Source organism: Hylobates moloch, unplaced genomic scaffold, assembly GCF_009828535.3.
Source record: "Hylobates moloch isolate HMO894 unplaced genomic scaffold, HMol_V3 SCAFFOLD_9, whole genome shotgun sequence".
NCBI lineage: Eukaryota > Metazoa > Chordata > Mammalia > Primates > Hylobatidae > Hylobates > Hylobates moloch.
Window position 1 is genome coordinate 87033901 of NW_026652284.1, and position 18027 is coordinate 87051927.

General features: G+C 36.4%; 1 protein-coding gene across 7 annotated transcripts in view; it reads left to right on the plus strand.

The window, feature by feature from the left end:
* OXR1 (oxidation resistance 1) overlaps positions 1-18027 on the plus strand; it is a 489593-nt gene that overhangs the window by 397863 nt on the left and 73703 nt on the right. For all 7 annotated transcript variants that reach the window (XM_032760253.2, XM_032760248.2, XM_058443638.1 and 4 more), the window contains one exon: positions 17743-17825. In XM_032760253.2, coding sequence (XP_032616144.1) covers positions 17743-17825 — 83 coding nt within the window. The remainder of the gene's footprint in view (positions 1-17742; positions 17826-18027) is intronic.

The window sequence follows — 18027 nt, forward strand, 5'->3', positions numbered from 1 at the left end:
TTTCAGTCTCATATTCAATTTATATCTCCATTTATCTTTCTACCTCAGTTCCCATTGCAGGTTAGGTTGGTAGCGGAGAAGAGGTGTGGTCTAGCTCTCACAAACTCCCCTCCACCCCTTCTTGATGCGTAACTCCTCTGATGTTGGGATGTGAGAAGGAATAGAAGCAGGGGTCCACTTTTTCATTTTAGTCCTTCTTGGCCCCTTAGTGGGAGGATGACAATGGTGGATAGCAGTAGTAGAAGCAGTGATGGAACAGTTCTACTAAAATGGCTACTCCTATGCAGAAGTGCTGACTTCAGTAGCCAACAGTTCTGAAAGAACTTTGAATATGGGACATTAACATCTTGTAATACCAACCATAGACCTTAGTTGCAAATTGTTGAACTGGGCACCTAAAACTGCTCTGCCTCATAGCATGTATATTACTGGTATGTGTGTGTATATCAATAGAGTTGATGAAAAATGAAGTTAAGTGGGAACATATTACATTTTTATGACTTGAATTATTTGACATGTCAAGGAAAAACTATTTAATAATAATATTTCTTAAATGATTATCCCTGTTGCTGAAATTTCATTTTAGGTTTACGTTAAGCAAATCCTATGTACTGAATGTATGTAACTGAAGGGGAAGAGTTTAGAAGCCTGAGATTGATATTCTTGTTACTGGTTCACTTTTGATAATCGTGGAAAATGTAAACCAAGACATGGAATAATAATTATAATAGGCAAAACATATAGTGCTTGCTATGTCTTACGCACAAGTTAACCCTCAGCAACAACCCTATGAGGTAATTAATAGTAGCATTTTCATTTTACTGGTGAGGAGTACTGAGGTTCATTAATGATCCTATCTAGTTGGGAAAATAGACATTGGACAAGGAATTTATAACTGCGTTGGGTATTGGGCATGGAAAGTAAAATATATTATGGGAGTATATAATAAGGGTTTCTAACCTAATATTGGGGAGTGTAAAAAATCATGTTTTGCTTGGATTGGGGGTAATGTCTATTTCAATAAATGGGATGATGATGATGATAATACTTTTAGTAATAACAGAAGTAGTAATACAGATTGAGCATCCCAAATCAGAAAGTCCAAAATCTGAAACTTTTTGAGGGCCTACATGATGCTCAAAGGAAATGCTCTTTGGAGCATTTTGGATTTTTGGATTTGGGATGCTCAATCAGTAATGCACATACTCCAAATCCATCCTATCCTTTAGGAAGATTCAAAAAAATCCAAAACACTTTTGTTCCCAAGCATTTCAGATAAGTGGTACTCAACCTATAGCAAGAATAATAGCTGTAATGGGTTAGGCTCTGAGCAAATGTTTTTTATTTAATCCTAACAAAAACCTGATGAGATAGTACTATTATTATCCTATTTTCCTTTTGAAAAATCTGAGCCAAAGAAAGAAGTGAGAAATTCAAAATTTATTTGGGTGTTTTCTTAGTATTTGCAAGAGTTACAGTCCTTGAGATAGGGAAAAAAATGTGAGAAGAATTAAAATTCTATCATGTAAGGTATTAAAGTTAAATTAGTTAAGATTATAAAGGATAGGGTGGATTGTCATTGAAGATTTTTTAGACTTAGAAAGATAGTAAAATGACAGAGCTGGAAATGCAAAATCCAATGAGGGTGTGAGAAAAATTAGATATATATTAGGTTGGAAATTGCCACCTCAGATGATGTGTTAAGAGTTAGATGATGGTTGGCCGGGCACGGTGTCTCACGCCTGTAATCCTAGCACTTTGGGAGGCCGAGGCGGGTGGATCACCTGAGGTCAGGAGTTTGAGACCAGTCTGGCCAACCTGGCGAAACCCTGTCTCTACTAAAAATAGAAATATTAGCCAGGCATGGTGGCACATGCCTGTAATCCCAGCTACTTGGGAGGCTGAAGCAGGAGAGTCACTTGAACCCATTGGGGTGGAGGTTGCAGTGAGCTGGGATCACGCCACTTCACTCCAGCCTGGGCAAAAGAGCGCAATTCCGTCTAAAAAAAAAAAAAAAAAGAGTTAGATGATGGCTTATCTTGAACCCAGGAAGACCAAGTGCCTCTAAGGCAGGGGTCCCCAGTCCTGGTCCATGGCCTGTTAGGAACCAGGCTGCACAGCGGGAGGTGAGCAGCAAGTGAGCAAGCATTACTGCCTGAGCTCTGCCTCCTGTTAGATCAGTGAGGACATTAGATTCTCATAGGAGTGTGAACTTTATTGTGAACTGCACATGCTAGGTCTAATCCCTGATGATCTGAGGTGGAACAGTTTCATTGAGAAACCATCTCTCTCCCCATCCCCCACCCCTTGCCCACATGTCCATAATCCATAGTCTTCCGTGAAACCTGTCTCTGGTGCCATGAAGGTTGGGGACCACTGCTCTAAAAGACCTGGAGTGTACCAGTTGTTACAGTAACTATTTAAAACAACCACCACCACCACCACCACAAAGCAAAAAACTCACAGTGTTGGTAGAAGTTAACCCCAGCTGGCCCCAGTTTTAGTGTCTTTTCCTAAAGCTGGGTGGGAGGAAGAGAATACTCTCTACTTGATCAGCAACCTCAGTGGGCTGTAGTGGTAACTCCCAACTAGTTAGCCTTTCTTAATAGTGTTTCATTTAGTTCAGTGGTTCTCAGGCATGAGGTTGATTTGCCTGTTTTAGAATTGCTGCTTGTCTCACAGGATAGCTGATAGGAAGTTCTGTATTATCTGTGTTGTAGAACAAAACTGCCTCTAAAATAAGCTGATCATTCTCAAACTTTAGCATGCAACAGAATCATCTCCTGAAGGGCTTGTTAGAAAAACATTGTTGAATACCTCTCCTAGAATTTGTGATTCTGTGTGGCTGAGAATTTGCATTTCTAACAAGTTCTTAAGTAATGCTGATGCTGCTGGTCTGGCAACCACACTTTTCTTAGTGGGTAAGTCTTTTATCCATGGGAAGGTTAGAAGTAATATAGAAATTATGAAATTTATTAAGTGCTTATATTAATAGTTTTGTTTTAAGTCTAGGAATAATCAGTGTATTTGGTCTTTAAGGTATTTGTTCTGTTTCAGAGACTTAGGCCTATAAAAGTGGCCAACAAATTAGTCTTAAGAGTATAGTTTAAAATGCATACTTGCGTAATTGTTTTTTGACTTGGGATTTTAAGTTGAAAGGTGCAACAATTTGGCTAAACTTAGAAACCACTGGAATGTTTAAGAACTTAACATTTATTATATTTAAAACTTAGTATAGGGTTTTTAATATTTAAGTTCTCAGGAGGTTTACTTGTTAGAAGCAATGTGTTTGAAATAGAATATAGTAAATTTTTAAATGCAGTTTAGTATAGTAAGTCCTTCTTTGACATCATCAGTAGGTTTGTGGAAGCTGTAACTTTTAAGCAAAATGATGTGTAAAGAAACCAATTTTACCATAAGCTAATTGATGTAAACAAGAGTTAGGTTCCTACTATATATTTCTGGTCACAAAAACATTAGCAAACTTGTAAGTAAAGACCTAAAATATTTCCATTATTAAACATTGAAATAAATGTGAACTATACAAACATTAAAGAAAGATTAATAAAGACAAGAGAATTATTTACTCAGTTATTCCAGTTCAGAGTCACTGTTGGCTGGATCCTGTCCTGCTCATGGCGCAAGGTGGGAACCAGTCCTAGACGGGACACCATTCCACCTCAGGGCACAGTCACACACACACACACGCACACAAACAGACACACTCATTCATACTAGGACAGTTTAAACACACTAATTAAGCTAATGTGCACATCTCTGGATGTGGGAGGGAACTGGAGTACCGGGAGAAAACCTATACAGATGTGGGTAGAATGTGTAAACTGCACACAGACAGTGGCCTTGTCTGGGAATTGATTTTTTTTTTCTCATCAAAGTTATAACAAAACAATGAAACAAAACAATGTTATTCAAGGACCTGCAATATATGTAAGAGAACTTAGTTACCCATGTTTATAACAGGATTATTTAGGGATATTTAATTTTCCAGTTTGAGTTGGTCAGCTATTTAAAGCACCTTAGAAAGTGTTAAAATTTGCTAGATTATAAATAGAATGCACTTTTTATGGTAGAAGACTTAAGGGAAAGTAGGTTTTTATATTTTTAACTTCAAGAAATCTAACATTAAAAGTAAAGCGACTGCAGATAGTGTTTTTCTGTGTATGAAGGCTTATTTCATGGCCACTAGGAAACTTACATTAGGAGACTCTTAATAAATGTTGTTCAATAGGTGATACTAGTACAAAAAAGGAACATGTTTTAAGGTCAAATACATACATTAGAGAAAGGACAAAAATTGGCTTTTATTTTCTAGCAGTAAATGGAAAGAAGGAAATGTAATCAGCCATAAATCACAGTGTCCCTAGGATAAAGATAAACCTGTTGCTTAGGCAGCCAGGAGAAACACAGTTATTCCTTACAGTGAGGATATAACAAAAAGAAAAAATCTCATGGAACTCTGTAATAAAGCAAAACAAACCGAAAAGCTTATTTTTATAGTAAGTACAGACTTCAGTTTCAAAAATCTATTTTTAATTTTTTTAAACCCATTAAATCTTGAATGTAGTTCAATGGTGTAGCTCTAAACTGCAAGTTAGTAAAAGCACTTCTGTACAGGGGGAAAACAATTAATCCAAATATGCAGTTATCTGACAGTCCATCTTAACTGAGAGGTAGGTTTTACATTTTAAACTATAGATTTTAGATAGTTACAACTCTCTGTTTTGGATTTTTTTGAGAGTACTACTCAATAGAATTTTTTGAGGTGATGAAGATGGTCTGTATCTGTGATAGCCAGTATGGTAGCCACTAGGCAAATATGGCTGTTGAGTATCTGAATTGCAGCTGATGCAAATGAGGAACTGGATTGAGAAATTTGGATTCAGGATTCTGTATTTGCTCTATCTAATATGGTAGCAACTAGTGTTAAAGGAAAAATTATTTGATAATACTTCCTAAAGCACAGTAAGACAGACTTTATTCAGGACCATTGCAATAAGGGATAGGGACTGTGGCAATGAGATTTTGTAGTTGAGGAGAGAGATTGGGCTCAACTCCAAATACAAAATGGGCAAGTGGGAATTTATAGCCAAGGAGTAGAGTAAGGATAGATGGATGGACAATTGCTAAGAGATAACGTCAGGAACAAGGGGTATTATAATGAAACCGACCTACCAGGATTCTTGCTGAAGACAGGCCAGAGTAATCAGACTTCACCTGGACAGTGGAGGATGAGAAAACTGATCAGATACGGAAGGTAATCAGATATCCAGGATCGGGGTGGGGGTTCCAGCTAAACTGACCTTAACATGATTCTTGCTGAAACTGGGTTTTATAAGGAAGTGAACAGATTGGCATAGGAGAGGGTTCAGCAGCCTGACTAAAATTTGGCTAAGCAAAGAATCTTTGTGACTAGGCACATGTAGCTATTTTAATGTAAATTAATTTAATTAAGTAAAACTTAAAATTCAGTTTTCAGTCTCACTAGACACATTTCAAGTACTCAAAAGACAGATGGCTAGTGGCTACCATATTACACAAGGCAGATATAAAACATTTTTACCATTGCAGAAAGTTTTGTTGGGCAGCATTGATAGCAGTGAGTCCCAGTGCAGGGTACACATTAGAATTCCCTGGGTAGCCATTAAAAAATTTTGATGCCAAGATCTGATTATAATCAAAGATTTGATCTTGAAATCTCTGTTTAAGATCTCCACTCATAGTTTCTTACGGAATTCTAATATGTAACTAGGGTTAAAAACCACTGACTTAGGATGTGAAGAACTCTACATCATTCTGTTTTCCTTAATGATATTTCTCTCAATCAAAGTCTTGCTGAATTTAGCAGGTTTTTATTTATTTATTTTTCTTTACAAGTACTTGGGGCATGCACCTATTTTATGATGCAAGTTAATAAAAGAAATGCATGTTTAAGTTTTCTGCCAACCTCTGGATAGTATTGAGACCTTAGGAAAGTTGAGGTGACTTATAATGAAAAGTTCCTAAAAGGAAGACATGTTTATATGCTGAGAGAAAGATGCTGAAGATGAAATGACTGTATAGCAAGGTCCTTGTGGAATAAATAAACTACTGGAATTATGATCATTCTTTTTTCTCATACCACAATTAAGAACCATTGATATTGTGGAATATTTGCTTCCAGTCTTTTATAGGAAATTAATTTTTAAAATAAACCTGATATATACTATATATAAATAAGTCATATGTTGCAAATACTAAACTTTAAAAATCACCTCTAATCCAGTCACCCAGAGATACTGTTAATATTTGGGTAGGCATTACTGCCAAGATCTCTTCTATGTGTATATACGTATAGAAGGATGGATGGGTGGTTAGAAGGAGGGAGTGACAATGAAAGGTAATACTTATTCACCACAAGAGATTAATTCCTAAGGGGTGTGTCTAAATTTAAGCAAATTCTAAAAAAAAAAAAAAAAATTACACGTACTGTTATTACAATCTTATTTCAGTTTTAGTTGGGATATATTTAACCATGCTTTGATACAACATTAGCAGTTTCATTTCTTATTTTTCTCCTTCTCACATCCTAATATTTACTCACTTTACTATTTTTACATTGTCCGTGTTTGTAACATTCATAGTTTTTCAAACACTTTTTTATAACTTATTATTGTTCTATATTCTCTAGTAATCCTTTTAGAATGTCCTCCTTCATTCTGGAGTTTTTGATTCAATTGGCATAATTTCAGTCTTATAGCAATGAATAATGTTTCAGTAGAGAAGTCTCATGCAAGCCAGCCAGATTCTTTTCAGTTTCCCCTAGTAGATAATTTGCTTTTTATGCATGAATTGTTGAATAATTTTTTTAAGCTCCCAAGCATAGTAATTTAATCAAGAGTAGAAATGGGAATAGCCTGACTCATGTGCCCACATGTGTCTATGTGGAATAATCTTTTAGGAATTACATCTTTCTTCTGGAATACATGTTGATGGAGCAGCCACTATATGGAAGATCTCTGGTTTTGAGATAGAAAAGAGAGCTAAGAAATACAATGTTGGCTCTAAACACTTCCACCTGGAAGACACATATGGTTCATTGAGCAAAGCAAGTTGGCCATGTCTGACATCAATAGGATGGTGAAGTATATTTTATATTCCTCAACAGGAAAGAATACAGGCTTAGTAACAATAATATAGTCTATCACCATGACTAATTTAGAAACCATTGTATTAGTTTGACAGAGATTTGAAAACTGCTGGTGTTAACTGTCACAAATAGGAAGTTATGTAGGGAAACCCATTTCTTCTGTCTCTTATGCAGTCTGCAGGTCTTTGATCTCTTCAGAGGCTCTATTTGTATGTCTCTCAAATGTGTTGTGCATGCACATCAATAGTAAATCTGTAGGTCTGGACTGAGCCTCAGATCTTACATTCACAATAAGCTTCTAGGTGATGTCAATGCAGCTGGTCCCTGGAACACACTTTTAAATAGCAAGGCTCTATAGCTCTTTAATATCATGGATCTTTTCACTTAGAAGAGAGCCAACTTTAAGGTCTAGATGGAGGAAAAGGGGCAGTAAAAAGGAACATTAATGTGTATGAGACCAAGAAGAGTGTGAAATACTTTCAAATAAAGGGAAAGAGGAACATGCAGAAGAAATCTCTTGGATGTTTCACAGAGATCAAATAAAATAAAAGTGGAAAAGCCCATCAAATTTGCCTCTTAATTTATTCATTTTAGGGTGGGGATTGTGAACTGGGGAAGAGAAAATATTACAATACATTGTGGATTCTGTAGGAGATAATGGAGTAAAGACAGTAAGAGTAGATTTCTACTTTCAAAAATTCAACTGAAAAGAAGCAGAAAGATGGAGTAGTATCTAGAAAAAGATAGATACTAGATGTGAGGGCGAATTGAGGGGTTTTGTTTTGCTTTTGTTTTGATGGTGGATAAGGAGTCAATAGTGAAATGTTGAAAATATAGGTTTTTTTTCCTAGTATCTCATTATTGAGAGAATAATTAGAAAAGCTACAATCAGCAATGTTTTTTTTTAGTTTAAAAGATACTTTTAAAGTGTTTGAAATTTTAGTATCTATATTACTATTTTTGAAAATACTGACTTGCAGCTCAATGTTTTAAATAGTCAAACTTTTTATACATAGCTATTATCAATATTGTAATATTCAGTTATAATAGGAGTCTTTTATTACATTAAACTTGATCTCATAGTACTTTCATTCATATTTCCAGACTTTCTACAGCATGCCTTTCCATTTTTTTACCAAAATGATTTTTTTAAAGGTTTTATACTGCTCTGTTAATTCTCTGCTTGAAAGTCCTTCAGGACTTCTGAGTCTAGTAATAGCAAGCTAGGTAATTCAGACTATCCTTCTGAGAACAATTTAAAAAGCTGGACACAAAGCAAACATTTTATTAAGGGTATCAGAAAGCTAAGTAGTATGGGTAGGATAGGATCTGAATGAGGACAAAGGTCTAAGGAGGGAGAACTCCAGTTTGATTGCTTTTTACCCCAGGGGAAGTGTTGATTCCTGAAACAGGAACTGAGAGACCAAAAGGTGCATTTGACAGGCTGTGGGTATAATGGAACCGGGCTAGAGTGCAAGGCCTATCACAGGGGATGGGTGGCCCTAGTGATCTCTTCTCACTTTGGACCCCAAAATGTTGTACATTAAGGAGAAAGATAAACTGAAGTAGCTAGGCCTTCCTAGGAAGATACTTCAGCTTCAAATTATCAAAATTTCTATAGCTTAATTAATAAGATCTGGTATTACTAGTGTCTTCAGGCACTTGACAGAAGCAAACATTAATTCTCTCTGGAGAATTACCAGTTTCTACATGTCAAAATGTTTCTTCAGACGATTTTGCAAATTTTATGTTCAGCACACAAAATAGGCATATGACAACAAGATATGTGACACAATAGAGAATAGAAACAGGCCCACAGTAACTCTATATATTGTAGTTATCAAATTTAAAATAGCTATGTTGAGAATTTTGACCTAATTAAGAATTTTTTAGAAAGATACAAACTATGAGAAAGAAAAATGGATATTCTAGAAGTGAAAAATATAACCCCTCTAATTAGGACCTTTGTAGATGGATTTAGCAGCAAATTAGACACCGCAGAGGAAAGAATTCCCTAACTGAAAGGTAAGTAAGAAGGGAATGTCCAGAGTAAACAGGAAAGAAAGGAAAATATACGAGAAGGTAAGTTCAATACAAGATACAGTGAGAAGTTCTAATATGTATGTACATATACATATGAATCCTGAAAGTAGATGAGAGATAAAATGGACAAAAGCATTATTTAAAGAGAGAATGGCTGGCCAACATGGGGAAACCCTGTCTCCACTAAAAATATAAAAATCAGGCGTGGTGGTGCGTGCCTGTGGTCCCAGCTATTTGGGAGGCTGAGGCACAAGAATTGCTTGAACCCAGAGGCAGAGGTTACAGTGAGCCAAAATTGCACCTCTGCACTCCAGCCTGGGTGATAGAGTGAGACTCTGTCTCGAAAAAAAAAAAAAAGAATGGCTAAAAACGTCCAAACTAAAGAAAAACTTTAATTCAGATTCAAGCATCCCTATCAACCTCTAGTGGAAACCACACCAAAGGCAAAAAAAAAAAAAGAAAAAAAAGAAAAAATAGTCTTTCTACCTTCAATCATACAGCATTAAGATGGACATTGATTTCTCAACAGACACAGTAAAAACTAAAAAACTGGGAACTTACAGATTTAAAATGTTAAAAGAAAATACCTGCCACCTAGAATTCTGTGATCTGTGAAATTTCCAGGAGATACAGTAATAATCATAAATATGAGAGCAAAACTAAATCAACCTTGACTATCTTAAAAATAATGTCTTATGATGTTTTTTAAATACACATGTATTCAACGTGTAAAACTGTTTCATATATCTTGGCAGTGGCACACAGTTTTTAACATCCTTGCATTGTCTGGGAAGAGGATAAAAGTACCAGTTAATATTAGGCTGTGAGTGTATGTTTATTGCGGCACTATTCACAATAGCAAAGACTTGGAACCAACCCGAATGTCCATCAGTGATAGACAGGATTAAGAAAATGTGGCACATATACACCGTGGGATACTATGCAGCCATAAAAAAGGATGAGTTCATGTCCTCTGTAGGGACATGGATGAAGCTGGAAACCATCATTCTCAGCAAACTATCACAAGGACAGAAAACCAAACACTGCATGTTGTCACTCATAGGTGGGAATTGAACAACGAGAACACTTGGACACAGGAAGGGGAACATCACACACCAGGGCCTATCGTGGGGTGGAGGGAGGGGGGAGGGATAGCATTAGGAGATATACCTAATGTAAATGACGAGTTAATGAGTGCAGCACACCAACATGGTACGTGGATACATATGTAACAAACCTGCATGTTGTGCACATGTACCCTAGAACTTAAAGTATAATAATAATAATAATAATAATAATCATCATCATCATCATCATCATCAAAGGCTGTGAGAAGTCAGTAATTCAGACTTTTTATCTCTGGGATGACCACTAAAAGAATTGTTAAAAAAAAATGTATAACTTTCAGATATGTGGGGAAAAAACAGAGTTAATAAATACTGAATCCAAGGAAGGCAACAAAGGAGAGAAGTCTAAAAGAACAGGTAGACAAATAGAAAATTGAACAAATAGTGCTGGGCACAGTGGCTCATGCCTGTAATTCCAACACTTTGGGAGGCCAAAGTGAGTGGATCACTTGAGGTCAGGAGTTTGAGACCAGCCTGACCAATATAGTGAAACCCTGTCTCTACTAAAAATGCAAAAAAAAAAAAAAAAAAAAAATTAGCTGGGCATGGTGGCGTGTGCCTGTAGTCCCAACTACTCAGGAGGCTGAGGCAGGAGAATCGCTTGAACCTGGGAGGTTGGGGTTGCAGTGAGCCAAGATCGTGCCACTGTACTCCAGCCTGGGCAACAAAGTGAGACTCTATCAAACAAAGAGAGAGAGAGGGACAGGGACAGGGACGGAGAGGGAGAGGGAGAGGGAGAGGGAGAGGGAAGGAGAGGAGAGGAGAGGAGAAGAGAGAAAAAGAAAAGAAAGAAGGGAAGGAAGGGAAAGAAGAAATAAACAAAAAGGACCTGCTTAGATACACACCAGAAACATAACGTGATATGGTTAGGCTTTGTGTCCCCACTCAAATCTCATCTTGGATTATAATCCCCATAATCCCCACATATCAAGGGAGAGACCAGGTGGAGGGAATTGGATCATGGGGGCAGTTTCCCCCATGCTGTTCTTCTTGTGATAGTGAGGTCTCATGAGATCTGATGGTTTTATAAGTGTTTGGTAATTCTTCCTGCCTTTATTCTCCCTCCTGCCACCTTGTAAAGAAGGTGCCTTGCTTCCCCCTTTGCTTTCTGCTATGATTGTAAATTTCCTGAGGCCTCTCCACCCATGCAGAACTGTGAGTCAGTTAAACCTCTTTCCTTCCTAAATTACCCAGTCTTGGGCAATTCTTTATAGCAGTGTGAGAATGGACTAATACAGTAAATTGGAACTACAAAGTGGGGTACTGCTCTAAAGATACCCAAAAATGTGGAAGCGACTTTGGAACTGGGTAACAGGCAGAAGTTGGAACAGTTTGAAGGGCTCAGAAGAAGACAGGAAGATGTGGGAAAGTTTGGAACTTCCTAGAAACTTGTCGAATGGCTTTGACAAAAATGCTGATAGTGATAATGGTCAACGAAGTCCAGCCTGAGGTGGGCTCAGATGGAGATGAGGAATTTGTTGGGAACTGGAATAAAGTTGGCTCTTGCTATGCTTTACAAGGAGACTGGTAGCATTTTGCTCCTGCCCTAGAGATACGTAGAACGTGAGTGAGATGATATAGGGTATCTAGCAGAAGAAATTTCTAAGCAGCAAAGTGTTCAAGAGGTGACCTGGGGGGATCTTAAAATCAGTCCGTTTTATGGATTCACAAAGAGATGGTTTGGATTTGAAACTTATGTTTAAAAGGGAACCAGAGCTGAAAAGTTTGGACAGCTTGCAGCCTGACAATGCAATAGAAAAGAAAAACCCGTTTCTGAGAAGAAATTCAAGCCAGCTGCAGATACTTACTTAAGTAACGAGGAGCCAAATGTTAATCACCAAGACAATGGGTAAAATGTTTCCAGGGCACATCAGAGACCTTTGTGGTTGCCCTTCCCATCACAGGCCTGGAGGCTTAGGAAGAAAAAAATGGTTTCATGGGCCAGACCCAGGGCCTTGCTGTTCTGTGCAGTTTCAGGACACAGTGCCCTGCATCCCAGCTGTGGCTAAAAAGGGCCAACATACAGCCCAGGCCATTTATTTAGAGGATAGAAGTCCTAAGCCTTGGCGGCTTACATGTGGTGGTGTGCCAGTGGGTGCCCAGAAGTCATGAATTGAAGTTTGGGAACCTCTGTCTAGATTTCAGAGGATGTATGCAAATGCCTGGATGTCCAGGCAGAAGTTTGCTGTAGGGGTGGAGCCCTCTTGGAGAACCTTTGCTAGGGCAGTGCAGAAGGGAAATGTGGGGTCAGAGCCCCCACCCAGAGTCTCTACTGGGGCCCTGCCCAGTGGAGCTGTGAGAAGAGGCCTACCTTCCTCCAGACCTCAGAATGGTAAATCCACTGACAGCTTGCACTGTGTGCCTGGAAAAGTTGTAGACACTCAATGCCAGCTAGCGAAAGCAGCTGGGAGAGGGGCTGTACCCTGCCAAGCCACAGGGGTGGAACTGCTCAAGGCCATGGGAGCTCACCTCTTGTATCAGTGTGACCTGGAATGTGAGACATGGAGTCAAAGGAGATTATTTTGAAACTTTAAGATTTAATGACTGCCCTGCCAGATTTTGGACTTGCGTGGGACCTGCAGTCCCTTTGGTTTGCCTAATTTCTACCATTTGGAACAGAGACATTTACCCAATGTCTGTACCCACATTGTGTCTTGGAGGTAACTAACTTGCTTTTGATTTTACAGACTTATAGGCAGAAGGAACTTGCCTTGTCTCAGATAAGACTTTGGACTTGGATTTTAGGGTTAATGCTGGAGTGAATTAAGACTTTGGGAGACTGTTGGGAAGGCATGATTGGTTTTGAAATGTGAAAGGGACATGAAATTTGGGAGGGGCCGGGGCAGAATGATATGGTTTGGCTTTGTGTCCCCACCCAAATCTCATCTTGAAATATTATCCCCATACTCTTCCTGTGTTAAGGGAGAAACCAGGTGGAGGTAATTGGATCATGGGGGTGGTTTCCCTAATGCTGTTCATGTGATAGTGAGTTCTCATGAGATCTGATGGTTTTATAAGTGTTTGGTAGTTCCTCCTGAGTTCATCCTTCCTCATGCTGCCTTGTGAAGAAGGTGCCTGGTTCCCCTTTGCCTTCTGCAATGACTGTTAAACTGAGGGCTCTCCAGCCATGTGGAACTGTCAGTCAATTAAACCTCTTTCCTTTCTAAATTATCCAGTCTTGAGCAGTTCTTTATAGCAGTGTGAGAACAGACTAATACAAAAGGATATAGAAATGTTGAGAGTAGAAAGAAAAAGCAGACACTAATGAAAAGAGAATTGGTACAGTAATGCTAGACAAAGAATACTTTATGGAAACAGTATTCTGAGAAAAAGTTTCATTTTCCAGGGAGATATAATTTTCGATTTGTATGAGCCTAATAACATGGTCCCATTGTATAAAAAGCAAAGTAGGGAGACCTACTGGGAACCAAATAACCCATAATTTAGAGTGAGAGATTTTAACAACCTCCATTGGTAACAGAATAATCAGACAAAAACAAATCAATACAAATATACATAATTTGACTAACACAGTCCACAAACTTGACCTCATGAATATGTAAATAAATGTGTGTGCATGTATGCATATATGGAGCATTTACAAAATTTATACATCTTATAAGTTTCCATCTTAACACTATCTTAGCTGTGTCCCATAGATTCTGGTATGTTATATCTTTGTTCTTATTAGTTGCAAAGAACTTGTTGATTTCTGCCTTAATTTCATTATTTACCCAAAAGTCATTCAGGAGCAGATTATTCAGTTTCCATGTAATTGTATAGTTTTGAGTGAATTTCTTAGTCTAATTTTTCTAATTTGATTGTGCTGTGGTCCAAGAGACTGTTTGTTATGATTTTAGTCCTTTTGCATTTGTTGAGAAGTGTTTTACTTCTGAATATGTGATCAGTTTTAGATTATGTGCCATGTGATGATGTATATTCTGTTGTTTTTGGGTGGAGAGTTCTGTAGAGATCAGGTCCATTTGATCCAATGCTGAGTTCTGGTCTTGAATATCTTTGTTAATTATCTGTCTCAGTGATCTGTCTAATATTGTCAGTGGGGTGTTAAAGTCTCCAAGTATTATTGTTTGAGAGTATGAGTCCCTTTGTAGGTCTCTAAGAACTTGCTTTATGAATCTGAGTGCTCTTGTGTTGTGTGCATATATATATCTAGGATAGTTATAGATCTTACTAATTGAACCCTTTACCATTATGTAATGCCCTTCTTTGTCTTTTTTGATCTTTGTTGGTTTAAAGTCTTGGTTTAAAACTAGATTTAAATCCTAGTTTTGTCAGAAACTTGAATTGCAACCTCTGCTTTTTTCTGTTTTCCATTTGATTGGCGGATTTTTCTGCATACCCTTATTTTGAGCCCATGTCTGTCATTGCCTGTGAGATGGGTCTCCTGAAGGCAGCATATCAATGTTCTTGGTGTCTTATCCAGCTTGCCATTCTGTCTTTTCATTGGGACATTTAGCCCACTTACATTTAAGGTTAGTATTGTTATGTGTGGATTTCATCCTGTCATGATGTTAGCTGGTTATTTTGCAGGCTTGTGTATGTGATGGTTTTATAATGTCCCTGGTCTGTGTACTTCATTGTGTTTTTGTAGTGGCTGGTAATGGCCTTTCCTTTCCATATTTTAGAGTTCTTTTAAGGCAGTTCTGATGGTAACCAGTACTCTCGGCATTTGCTCTTACGGAAAGGATCTTATTTCTCCTTGCCTTATATAGCTTAGTTTGGCCAGATGTGAAATTCTGGGTTGGAATTTTTTTTCTTTAAGAATGATGAATAGTGGCCCCCAATCTCTTCTGGCTTGTAGGGTTTCAGCTGAGAGGTCTGCTGTTAGTCTGATGGACTTCCCTTTGTAAGTGACCTGGCCTTTTTCTCTAGCTGCTCTCAAATGTTGTGATTATTTGATTGTACTTTCATATTGATGGAAGAAAACGAATAGTTTATTTTATGTGCTTTGGTATTTATATCTGTGAATAAACATTTTAATATTAATTATTAAAATTTAGAACTGTTTTAATAATATGTAATTATTGCATAATATTTTATAATTTTTAATTAGTAAAGAGAATATTTTCCATTTGTTTTTCAAACTTTAAACTGTAGAAAGTTGGTACATTAGTTTTCTTGCCCTGAACTGCATTCTGTGGTGAGCTCTTGAAAATTACAGAGCAATTGCAAACTTGCAAACATGTTTAATGAATTCTTGGGATATTATGAAACACAGATTGAAAAGCTATTAGGCAAAGTAAATACAAACTAAGGGTTACTCCTAAAATCAATTAAGGAAGCGTATATTATTAGTTAAAAGTAATTTTTAATTGTATATTGCATTGCTTGAGAAGCTTAAATTGCAAAATGCGGAGTGTTTTTGGTTCTTTTGCTGTTCAAAGAAATCATTTAAAAATTATTTAAAACATAAATTATTCAAAAATAAATAAATTGAATTTTATTTTAATACATTTTAAATTATTTAGAATAAAAATAAATTCTTTAAAACTTATTTTATCTTAAAATAGTTTTAATGTTTGCATTTTCTCATTAGAGAAGCAAATTTAAATATTAACTATTCAGTGTAGAGGAATTAGAATACTTTGATAAGCAAAAATAATATTCTTTATAAAAATTCTACCATATTGCATTGCCACCAGGAATGCAGAAGAATATCTCATTTCCTACTGTCAAACGGTATGTGGCTAAACTTCTTTTGAGTTTTTACCAACCTGATAGGTGTGAAATGATATTTCAGTATAGTTTAAATTTGCATTTATCTAATTATGAGTGAGATTGAACAACATTATTGCATGTTTAAGGACATTTTTATATCCTCTTGTGAATTCTCTGATTATATCTTTGTGCGTATTTTCACCTGCATTATTTTTTCCCTAGTTTTTAAGAGTTCTTTAAATATTTAGGATACAAAAGTGGAATGTGTGTACGTATGCGTGCGTGTGTGTGTGTGTGTGTGTGTGTGTGTGTGTGTATCTGCATACTTTTTTCCCTAGAGTTGTAATGGATGAACCATAATTCTTTCTTTACTTTTCTTTATGGAAAATTAATGGCAGTTCATAATAGTTTTGGTAGTTCAAAGTATAGTTCAAGTTGTTGCTTCAGAACATTACTTCATTAGATGCTTGCCATGTGTCAGGCCCCTAGTTAGGCACTGAGGAGGCTTTGTGGAAGAAAGGCAGTGTTTTGGAGGTTACAATTTAGTGGAAGAGATTTAAAACACAAATATTAACACTGTGTCAGATGCTGTGAAGGAGACATAAAGATGCTATGTGACTAATAACAGGGACTTGGGTTAGCTGGGTGGTCAGGAAGGTTTTAGGATAGTTTTTTAAAGCATTGCAGAGGTAATTGTCCTTTTTGGGAATTTTGATATTATTATTATTATTTTTTAATGCTTGTTTAGAACCATTCACCCAGCAGCTGAGATGATTAGGTCAACATAAACTCTTGTATGGTCAAAATGCCATTTAAGTTTAGATAGAGGGAGAACAATGAAATAGATATTTTCTAGATTATATGGTCTTAGGTTGAACTAAATTTTCTTTGAAAACTATAGTTTTTAATTTTGGTAAATTTTGAGGGTAAAGTAAATGTAGCATTTTGCCATGTTTACTATCTTATTTAATTTTGTGATTTATTTAGTTTTTTAGATTTCATTTTAATAATTTTTATGTTTAGGTAGCAGTGGTGTTTTATCAATTCAGTGTTGTTATTACATGAAGTATAGATGAGAAGGTTAACACTAATACAGAATTTAAAGGGAAACAGTTTCCCTAATCTTGATGATAATGAAACATTCAAGGAAGTCTTGATAAGCAAATGAAAAATATTAATAATTGGCATTCAATCTGAAATTAAATATTCAAATGTATGTTTCTATATGAAAGCACACCTTGATTTACTTCATGGCATGTTAATATGAAAGTTCATGATTTAATTCTATAGAGAAGACTATTTTTCATTATGACTTGTAGAAAAATTTTTTCCTATGAGAACTAATGTTACAATTTCTTATTTGGATAATAATAATATGTATCTTGAAAGATGTATTTTAAAAATATATAATATATCTTGAAATGTGGTGGTATTATAATCAGGTTAAATCTGTTGAAATAAATTGTAATTCAGTTTTTAATGACTTCCTTTCTGTTGACAATTTTGTTTTGTGTTGACTTGCAGTTATTCTAGTGGTTCATACTAGTTAAGTTCCTAAAGCAAGCAAGTAGGAAGTTCAGTTCCTTTTTTTTTGACAGTAGCTTGATTTTTACAGCAAAGCATCCCAGGGAGTAAGTTGTGTTACTAGTAAATTAGACATCTGCCCAAAGAGCTCTATTCAGTAGTCCTTGACATTACTCTGAAAGAAAGATGAATTTAATAGGAATTTTGCCTTTTTTTCCCCAGACACTGGCCAAAAGAAGACCCTAGACAAGAAAGATGGAAGACGAATGTCTTTTCAGAAACCTAAAGGGACTATTGAGTATACTGTAAGTTATTTGCTTTCGAAAAAGCTATTTTTCTTTGTAAGAGTCTTCTTTAAGACATTCTCTGTTTATACTATAAATAAGACAAGCATTGTTAATTGCCTTACTTTTAAAAATCTGTATTTCACTTTGGATAATTGTTTTATTTTTTAGTTGTTGTTTGTTTCTTTAAAGAGAAATTTTACTGAAATACAAAGGTAGTTAT